Source organism: Acomys minous (genome assembly GCF_964271855.1).
Source record: "Acomys minous genome assembly, chromosome: 6".
NCBI lineage: Eukaryota > Metazoa > Chordata > Mammalia > Rodentia > Muridae > Acomys > Acomys minous.
The window spans coordinates 87106138-87116634 of NC_140487.1; the positions used below are offsets into that span (position 1 = coordinate 87106138).

General features: G+C 51.7%; 1 protein-coding gene across 1 annotated transcript; it reads right to left on the minus strand.

Annotated features, from left to right (window-relative positions):
• Positions 1-1991: 1991 nt before the first annotated feature.
• On the minus strand, positions 1992-10050 carry DMRTB1 (DMRT like family B with proline rich C-terminal 1). The gene is made up of 4 exons (XM_084784715.1): positions 9460-10050; positions 6181-6389; positions 4036-4249; positions 1992-2127 (listed from the first exon to the last, which is right to left on the minus strand). The coding sequence occupies exons 1-4, from the start codon at positions 9995-9997 to the stop codon at positions 2045-2047; spliced, it is 1044 nt and encodes a 347-aa protein (XP_084640841.1). The 5' UTR covers positions 9998-10050; the 3' UTR covers positions 1992-2044.
• Positions 10051-10497: the final 447 nt, after the last annotated feature.

The following is a 10497-nucleotide window of genomic DNA, read 5'->3' on the forward strand; positions in this document are numbered from 1 at the left end:
TTCCTGAGCACTGTGGCCTGGGAGAGTAGGGCCGGCCTTGTGGGACCTGACAGTTCAATCCACAGCCAGCCTAGTCCAGACTCATGGCAGCACTGGCCCCGGCTGAAGTCGGTGCTGACCTGCAGGCCCCAGACTGCTTTTCACAGCGTGACTGCTTTTGTCCCAGAGAGCACTTTACAGTCTCATGGCAGTGTCCGCTCTGGTACCTTCCAAGAAGGCAGGCCGTGGCTCTGGGTCTTCATCATCACGCTTGCTGAAATAGGGCACCTCTGCCCAGCGACCCTGATAACCTGCCAGAGGGCCTAAAAAAATGGCTTCAACTCTCATAGATTCTTGGATGCAGACAAGATAGCATGGGTACCAAGCCTTTTCTAATCCTAGGATAGTTCATGCCATCTCCCTCTTTCCTTCTGCCTGCCATGGGGGTATGTACCTATCCTTTACCTCACTCTTGCCTCCCAATTCAACCAGGCTTTCTCTGGCTCTCCACCCCACCCCACCCCCACCCATTTCTGTGCCCTGTATAGGACTCCCCCCACCCCGCCCATCGCTGTGCCCTGGTACTAGTACCATTGGACTATCTGTCCCTCCGATCGATGACATGACTCTCATGGGCAGCGCTAGACATCACTAGGCGCAAATCCAGCTGAGAAAGGCTTTTTTGGTTATCTCTTCAGAACCGGAGAGTGAACCTGAGGGTTGCTTTGTAAATGGAGGAACAAGAGCCGGGCGGTGGTGGAGCACGGGAGGCAGAGGCAGGCGGATCTCTGTGAGTTCGAGGCCGGCCTGGTCTACAAAGCGAGTCCAGGACAGCCAAGGCTACTCAGAGAAACCCTGTCTCAAAAAATCAAAATCCAAAACAAAACAAAACAAACAAACAAACAAACAAAAAGCCCAAAAACCCATGGAGGAACAAGTGCTAAGAGGAAAGCGTCTTGGGACCCTTAAATAGCAGCATAGGATCAAGTTCTGGCCCTGGACAGAGACCATGAAAAGTGCTAGACTAGGAGAAATACTCTTGACATTTCGAAAGCATTTACATCCATTTCCTTGAACTCTCCCTGATGAAAAGCATGGGGGAAGCTGAGGCAGGGAAGAGCCCAAATTTGAGCCTAGTGTGGGGTACTTAGTGCGAACCTGCTTCAGAGCCCACCCTCAAAGTCTTGACAGTAATGACCAATATATATATATTTCCTGCCTAAGGTCAAGGGCAGGAAAGTTAGACCAGGGAAGCTTGCCTCAGCAATACCAGATCCTCAACCCAGGTACTCCACGCTCCCCAGCGGGGCTCTTGCCCAACGGCCCACCTTCTGTGAGAATTAAGCCTTCCACAAGGATTTCTAATGCTCACTTTATTCAATACTCAACTGTCCTCAGAGAACAAATTGCCATTTTATGCTCTGGGAACTGCTTCGGCGACTACCATAAAACACCCAACGCTGAAATTTACATTTTGAAATGAGAAAGGATGCCTGTCATTGCTCACTAGCTGGAAAAGGACAAGAGGCAGTGGCTGAGCAAAGGTGGGGTGCTGCAGAACCTGCTGTCAGCATCCCAGCCCTGATGTTTGTGGTACCCAGCCCTGGGGATCAGGCAAAGAGGGCAGAGAAAATGGATGGTGCCTTCTGCCCTGAGTGAGGCCTGGGGAAATCAGAGGCCACCTCTAGAGGTAAATTTCATAAGTGGCATGACCAGGATGGTTAAATTCATTCCTAAACTTGTGTTTCGCTAGCGCCCCGCCCCCCAACTCTTCAAAGTCCCTGCCTCATCCTGGACACACTCTCCGTTCATACACCATTTCAACACCCCACACGGGATTTAGAGAGCCTTGCAGACACCTTCCTCTTCTGTCTTGAAATCGGAATTAACTGCCATCTTACACCCTTCCTTCCTCCCTAAATAACATGAACACGGGTGGAAAAAAAATAATAACTGCTGCCATACACACCTTCCCCCACCATACACGCCCTCCCCCACCCCCACCCCCACCCCCACCCCCACCGCCGCTGCTGCCCGGTGGCAGGCCTTCCAGGTGGCCTGCAGCTTAGTCGGACTGCTCCTGGGAAGAGCGCTGGCTGGGCTCACTGGGCGCTTCTGCTTCTGCTTCTGCTTCTGCATCCTGCTCGTCTGTAAAGGACAGAGAGAACAGCCGTATTTAGAAAGAGGGCTAATCACCTGTTCTCGGTGCAGACGTTCTACAAGGCCTTCTCTTGTTCTGGGGGTGCGGCGGGGGGGGGGGCTGTGGAGAGTAGAGAGTGACTCTACTTTCATTTGCTGGGCAAGAGACTGGCTTCCAGCCCTGGCCACATAGAACAGACCTAAGTCCCCCCCCACCCCAACCCCGCATCCAGCCTGGCCCTTCATAGCTGTTTTTTTCCCAGCTATGAACCTCCACTTGTCCTTCTGTAACAAGATGACTGGTGGCCAGTAAGGGGCAACTAATTTCGAGAGTGCCTTGCTGGGCTTCTGTCTGTAGGTTAGAGTCTCAGGCCACAGAGACAGCATTTTGTCCACTTTGTCAGGTGCTGGACCTGAAACACCACAGACAGCATGCATGAGCTTGTCCAAGGTCCTGCAGTTAGTCTAAGCAAGAACAAAGCGTATGCCCAGGCCATCAGCCGGTGAGCGTCAAGCTACCCTACACCAGCCAGAAAGCAAGTGTGCCACAGGCCTCAGTTTCCTTTCAGTAAAACTGGGTAGCACCAGCTCAATAGACAGTTTTGAGACTTATATGAACGAGCACTTTGGATTTGTCAGCTTTTTCAACTTCTTTTTTTTTTTTTCCAAATCACAGGGGGCTCAGGAGACTGAAAGGAACGAAGCCTTAGGAATGTTGAAGCCAGGCTGGAGAAATGGCTCGGTGGCCAAGGACATTGGCTCCTTTTGCAGAGGCCGTGAGTTCAGCCCCCAGCATGTTGGCCCACTCCTAACTGCCAGTAACTAACTCCAGCTCCAGGACCCCTGATGCCCCCTTCTGGCCTCTACTGGTACCTGCACATACAAATTAAAAACAAAACAAAACCCCATGAAAGCCACGAGGGACCTCAGAAGAAACCCCAAAATAAAGAATTGGTGGTGTGATAGTGAGATGACTCAGCAAGCAGGGGCTCAGAGCTGTCCCTGACCTTCACATAAACCTGCAATCACTCGTACATAAAAATAAATAAACAGAAATTTAAAATTGAATTAAAAAAAAAAAAAGGAAGAATGGAATATCCCTAGGCTGGAGCGCCAGCTCAGTTGCTCAAGTGTTTGCCTCTCAGCACAAGAACCTGAGTGTACTCCCTGGAAGTCCTGAGAGGCATGATGGGGTGTGTGTGCCTGCAATCTCAGGGCCAGGAAGGTGGGGACAGGGGATCCCCCTAGGTCCCGGCAGCCACTCTGCTGGAACTGGTGATCTTCAGCTCAGGGACAATGAGACGCCCTGTCTCAAGGGAGGTGGGCCGTGTTCCTGAAGGTGACACCCAAGGCTACCCTCTAACTTCATACGTGTGCTCACGTGTGTGGATGCTCACCCCCTACACGTACACACAAACACGCATGTGTATATGCATAGATACAACATATCAGTTTTTTTAAAAAATTAAAAAAAAAAAAGAAATCGTAAATAAAAAGAGTGTTCATAAATCCCAAAGGACTGCTGAGCCTGTGAGGGGGTCGGTGCTGTGGGGGTGGGGGTGGGGGTGGGGTGGGGGTGGGGTGGGGGTGGGGGTGGGGGCGATGTTCCTTGCTCAGGTGTCCCAGGCAGCAGTGGCAGAGCAGTGGTTCAGTGGCCAGAGACTCTCCAGCTCCTGCTGTGGCTGTAAGTCCCTGCCTGGTCAGAAGTCCCAGAGCCTCTGCTCTACTGAGCACACTTTTCCCACACCTTGCACACGAAGCCAGAGAATCCCCTTCAAAGCCCATTCTAATATGGGAGGAGGGTTGTGCAAACACGCTCAGCCCTCAGCCCCTCTCTCCACCCCCACTTAGGATGACCGGCTCCTCCACAAAGCCTTCCCCGGGTCATCTGGAGGCGGGGACACTGGTCTCTCTTACCGGTATTCTCCTTGTCTGTGCTGTCCAGCACGGTCAGCGAGAAAGACGGCGGAGACGGTGGCGGGGGCGGCGGGGGCAGGAAGTGGAGAGCAGACAGGTAGCCTGGTGGCAGGAAGGGGGCCTGCTGTGGCTGGCTCGGGGGCGGTGGCAGTGGCGGCGGTGGAGGCGGCGGCAAGCAGTAGGTTGGCTGGAGGTCTCTGGCTGAATCTGGCACCTGCGTGGGCACGGGAGGAAGAGCATAGAGGAGACGATGAGGCAGGCCTGCGGACCAGTCCCATGGATTATTTCTTACAGGCGTGGGCCACCACACACGGCCTGAAAGGCACACTCTTTCTTTCTTTCTTTCTTTTTTTTTTAAGATTTATTTCTTTAATATGTATACAGTGCTCTGCCTGCATGTGCACCTGCAGGCCAGAAGAGGGCATCAGATCACATTACAGATGGTTGTGAGCCACCATGTGATTGCTGGGAATTGAACTCAGGACCTTTAGAAGAGCAGGTGGTGCTCTAACCACTGAGCCATCTCTCCAGCCTGAAAGGCACACTCTCAATAGTTGAGCTGGGGAGTTTTTGAGGTCGGGAGAACAAGAGCCATGGCAGCCTGACCAGCACTAGCTGACATGACTCTCTGGCTAACGCTGGGCTGGCGATCAAGGTGATGATCCGTTTCTTGTACCTATTTTTGCCTTCAGCTCCCTGATGTGATTTTTTAAAAAATTGTTATTGAGTAGATGTGTACCTTGAGGATTTAAAGTAGAAACGACTGATTGTTTTTATGTAAAGGTTCAGGTTTTTATCAGATTACTGTTTAAGATAAATAATAGAAAGCTGATCCTTTCTTTGTAACCTGCGAACTGCAGCCTACAAGGAAGAGAAACTGGCTGAGAAAATTACCTTGCCTGCTTACACTTTGTCAACCTCTAACAAGTTGCTTAGTTACAAATATACGTGGGTTCTTGGGAATAATTTGTTTTTATCTGTAATACGTAAAACAGTTGAACATGTGAGGGTACTGGGGAGCATGGTTTTTTTCTAAAGGTGGTGGCGCACGCCTTTAATCCCAACACTCAGGAGGCAGAGGCAGGTGGATGACTGTGAGTTCGAGGCCAGCCTGGTCTACAAAGTGAGCCCAGGACAGTCAAGGCTACACAGAGAAACCCTGTCTCAAAAAAAAAAAAAATTGCAGCTGAGCCGGGCATGATGGCACACACCTTTAATCCCAGCACTCGGGAGGCAGAGGCAGGTGGATCGTTGTGAGTTCAAGGCCAGCCTGGTCTATACAGCGAGTCCAGGATTGGCAAGGCTAACAGAAAGACCCTGTCTTGAAACCCTCCCCCTCCGAAAAAAAAAAGTAGTTGCAGCTGAATTAAAGCCTTTGTTTGACATTCTCCACCCCGGCACTGACCCAAAGCATTTGAGAGAATTGACCCTGAAGCTAAAGCCTCATTAACTCTTTTTGGAAGAAAGAATTAGTTCTCAAAAACTCCTTTGTGTAGATTACACTTATCAGTGGACTCTTGTTTTCCTTCTACTGATTTTTGTACTGCTTAAAAGCTTTTGCTGGGATGTATAAGCTGTGGGAGAAAAAAAATAAAGTTGAAATATGTGCATATGTGTATATAAATATGCAAAATGGGTGGAGCTTGTTGAAGCTTGCTTCATCCACCAAGCACGTGGGTGTGTGTGTTTGTGTGAATGTGAATGTGTGTGTGTATATATATGTGTGTGTGTGTGTGTGTGTGAGTGTGTGTATGTGTGTGAATGTGTGTGAGTGTGTATATATGTGTGTGTGAGTGTGCATGAGTGTGTGTGAGTGTGTGTATGTGTGTGAATGTGTGTGTGAGTGAGAGAGTATGCTGCTTTACAGTCATCACTAACCCTGCATCCCCTCCTTGGATCACTGAACACAGTCTTCAGAGCTCATAGTCCCCCCTGGCCCCCAGTGCCTTTTGGCCTCCAACTCTGAAGCGCAGACACCACAGCCCATGCCCAGTGGTGCAGACCTGTGTGTGTGTGTGTGTGTGTGTGTGTGTGTGTGTGTGTGTGCACTGCTAGAAACACTCCCTTAAGACAACTAACTGGCTCTCTGGGATGAGAAGCTGTGAAAGCGGTAAGGAAGAGCTCAGGAGTCAGGCTCCGACTTACCAAGCTGCCTCCATGGTAGGGGCTGCAGGAGACGTGCCGGAAGCTTCTTTGTTGCGGGATCCCCAGAGCTGAGGATGCGTCCTGGCCACCCAGAGGGAAGGGCTGGTAGGATGGCATGGGGGTGCAGGCAGGGCACTGCTTGAAAGGCTCTCCTTTCTCAGGGTACCCAGCTCCCACCACATGATCAGAGTTGAATCTCAGAGGATGCACTAAGAAGATTAAACAAGGAGAGAAATGTTAACACAAACCTAAGGGATAAAGCATCGCGTCGCTGTCTCCCAGGTAACAGCAAGACCGACATAACGACTAAAGAAGTCTAACCTTACTCATCATTATACTTTCATACGTGCATATATAATGTATATTTTGATCGCAGTCACCCTGTGACCTCTCACCCTCTCACTCTCACTGACCCTTCGCCATTTATCCCCTTTCTACTCTAATGTCTCTTTATGTGGGTGTGAGAACCAGTAAGATTAACTAGGGTGACTTACAGGAACATGGGTGGCCACACCACTGAATAAAAAGTGTCTCTCCATTGCTCTATTGATTATTTGTTGTGTATAGATCCTCAGGAGCGGGGTTGTCCTTGTGGGTTTAGTCTTGTGCAGGTAGCAGCCTGCAGTGAGTTAGTGCATACAAAGGCCAAGCTACGCTCTCTGTCGCTATGCTCCATGCCTCTCCTTGGCTATTATATTCCTCCCATGCCCTCTGCACGGCAGTCCCTGGACCTGGAGGACGTGATACTGGAGGCTCCATCTAGGACCGAGCATCCTGCAGTCCCTCCTGAGCACTCTAACCACTCAGGAGTCTACAGAACTGCCACCCAACACAAACAGCCACGTGCATCTTTGAGGGTGAGTTCTGGCACACCTGTGAAATTCTCAGCCCTCCCCTGACCCCCCCCACCCCGTCCTCCTGGGCTCAGCTTTGTGTTGGGGCGTAACTCTGTGAGCCCTTAGCTTCCGCAGCACTCCCCGTGTTCCACAGGAGGGGAGGGTCTAAGCCATCGGGTGGTGGTTCTCACCCACCCCCTGGACTCTGGCTCCATTTCCACTGCAGTCACTGGGACACCATCTCTCCTACTCATTTTTAACCCTACTGTCCTTAAACACTCAGACATAACTCCTTTGCTCCCTCACCCATCCAAAGCCCTTTACAGATGTCGCAGCTGACTCGTCAAATGTTAGACCTCTCTACATCGACTAGCAGGCTTCTTTGAAGAACACTGCCCCGCCCCCTCCCCAGCAACCACAGGATCCCAGGAAGCAAGGGGAGTACATCAGTCTGTCACTTGTCACTGACAAATACCCAGGGCAGTTTAAGGAAGGGATGACTTGTTTTGGCCCACAATTCAGGGCTGTTGGCACCCTGGACTGTGAGTCTTGGTGCAGCAGAGCGTGCTGGTACAAAGCTGTGGTGAAGCAAAGCTGCTCAGTTCCTGTCAGCTGGGAAGCACCAAGCCAATGGCCCACTAACAAGCCTTCCTTCTCTCACCTTTCATCCTCTCCAGGACCCTAGGCGGAGATGGTGGTACCCACCTCCCTCACTTAGTAAACTGCTCTCTGGAAATGCCTCCCGGATGCATCCGGAGGTGTGCTCTCCTCAGCTAGGTGCTCCTCGCCTAGCCAGCTGACAACCGAGAATAGCCACCCACCCCGTCGGGGCCAGCAAGATGGCTCAGCAGGTAAAGCCGCCTGCCACCAAACCTGACTGACAGCCCGAGTTCCAACCAGGAGCTCATACGGTAGAAGGAAAGAACCAACTTCTCAAAGCTGTCCTCTGACCTCTCCTCCACACGCGCTGGGATGAGCCGCAGAGCCTACCTTCTCCACACCTCCTCACACCCTGTGCTCAGTGCATTTTACGTTCAGCACTTTTTACGTTCCTGTTTGTTGAGAGATGGAACAAAGCTACGCTCTCCTAGGATTGCTGTTTTAGGTCTGTCTTCCTCATCAGACAGCTATTTCCTTGGGGAGATCAATTTCTTACAAAATCCCAGAAAGCAGAAATGATTAGAATCAATTTCTGAAAGCCTGTCACCGAAGTAAGAAACTTGTCCAAGGTTACACATGAGCCTCCAGCCCTTTCCACACAGCCCTAAGGAGGTACCAAAACCACATCTGCATCCCAAAGGGCCAGTTTCCAAGAGCCCCCAAACCTACAGTACTTGAAACCCTACTTTAGGGGCTGGAGAGATGGCTCAGCGGTTAAGAGCACTGGCTGCTCTTCCAGAGGACCCCGGCTTAATTCCCAGTACCCACAACATGGCAGTTTACAATTGCCTGTAATGCTAATTCCAGGTGATCTGTCACCCTCACACAGACATGCAAGCAGGCAAAACACCAATGCACTATAATAAATAAATTATAAAATATAAATATAAAATTAAATGAAAGAAAAAAAAGAAATCGGACTTTAATCATGAAAGCAACACGGCATAGGATTATGTACAAAATGACGAGAGAAAAAAAAGCCACATCTAAGTAAACCAACCGGTCGCTCTCAAAAATACTTTATGCCCAAGCACATTCGGTGAGACAGAAAAAGTTGAGTACGTGTGCATTAGGCCAGACTGCCGTAAAAACTAGACTGGGCCAAGTGAGGGGGGGCGGGGCGGGGGTTGCGCCTGTGCAGTCGGAGCAGAAGAAGCCACCCAGAAAGCAAGGTCTAAAAAGTCTCCAGCGGGAGAAAATGGCAGTCTGGAAGGGGGGTGGGGGTGGGGGTGGGGTGTCACGCAGGTGCAAGAGGTCTAGACCTGGTAGGGGGAGGGGATGCCGTGCGAGCGCGGTAGGTCTGGTTTTTCCCTAGAGGAACCACAGAAAAGGCGCCACTGCCAAAGCTGCCCAGCTGCCATTTTGTCTTTGCAAAAGAACAAAGGCGGGAAACTCCATCTCAACATCACGCGCGCGCGCGCGCTCGCGCCATCACACGCTCGCGCGCGTACACACACACACACCGTACCGCGCACAACACACACACACCGTACCGAGCACAACACACACACACACACACACACACACACACACACACACACACACACACACACACACACACACACACACACCGTACTGCCTGCTCTTTTCCACCAGCCTTTTCCCATTGCTATCAGAAGCTACCCACGCAAATCCTTGTCTGGGAACACATTCTCAAAGCGGGGTTACCTAGGGAGGGCCCCTTTCCTACCCCGGCACCAGTCTGGGACGCCAGCTTAGAGCCGGAGGCTGCAGGCCTGATGCAGGCCCCCGAGGAACCGTCAGCTGCACGAGGCGGGCTTACCGTAGTCGGGGAACGGCAGTCGGGGCGCGGGCCGAACCGGCAGGCACTGCTCCAGGCGGCAGGGCTCGGACATGGGCTGGGACACCCACGCGTGGTGGGGTCGGTCGGGCACCAGTCCAGACTGGAAGGTGCCGGGACCCGGGCGGCCGCCTGGGACCAGCTGGAAGGCGCTCGGGCCTGGGCTCCGGACATGCGGAGGCTGCTCGAGGAAGCAGGTGGCCACCTGGCTGGGCCCGGTGCCTCCAGGAGCCACTTTAGGCAGTGGGCAAATGCTCGAGCTCGAGGTGGCGGCGGCGGCAGTCGCCACCGCAGGGACCATCGGAGGCAACTGGGGCCCCTGAGTGGCCACAGTTACCACCTCCTCCTCGGCACCTTGGGTCTTGAGCATCTTCTGGGCAGCCATGATCTTCTGGCGCTCGGTGATCAGGTAGCACTTATCACAGATGCACTGCTTCCAGCGGCACTTGCCCGCGTGGCCCTTGACTGGCACCAGGTAGCCATGGTTCCGGCACCTTGAGCACTTGGGAGTGCGAAGCATCTTGTCGTCCAGCTTGGCAAGCTCTGCTTCTAAACACAACCGCCACTTCCCGAAGCCGCAGAGCAAGTGAAGCAGGAATGAGCGATGCCCCATAAGTCTCTGCTGCTGGGGACATTGGATACATTTGTAACAAAGTGGCCCGGGAACTGCAATAGGGCTCTTGCGTTTTCCCCTCGATTTGGGAGGTACAAAATTTACAGTACTTTTGTGTGTTGGGTAATGGGTATTAAATACATTCAAAATAGAATATTTATTGCATGTATGTTATATGGGTTATTTGAAATCATTGGCACTTGAATTTTTCAAACTTCCTGTTCCCGCCAAATTGTAATTGGATAGTTTGATTTTTTTTTTTAAAGGCGGACTACTATTCAACGGTCCAGGTCCAGAGTTTCAACTCCTGCGCAGAGTTACCCATTTCATTGGAAAGTTCTAGAGGAGGCAATATTTTTCCTCCCGGAAGCTGCTGCTTCTGCTTTCGTCTCTCTTCTCTGCTAAGA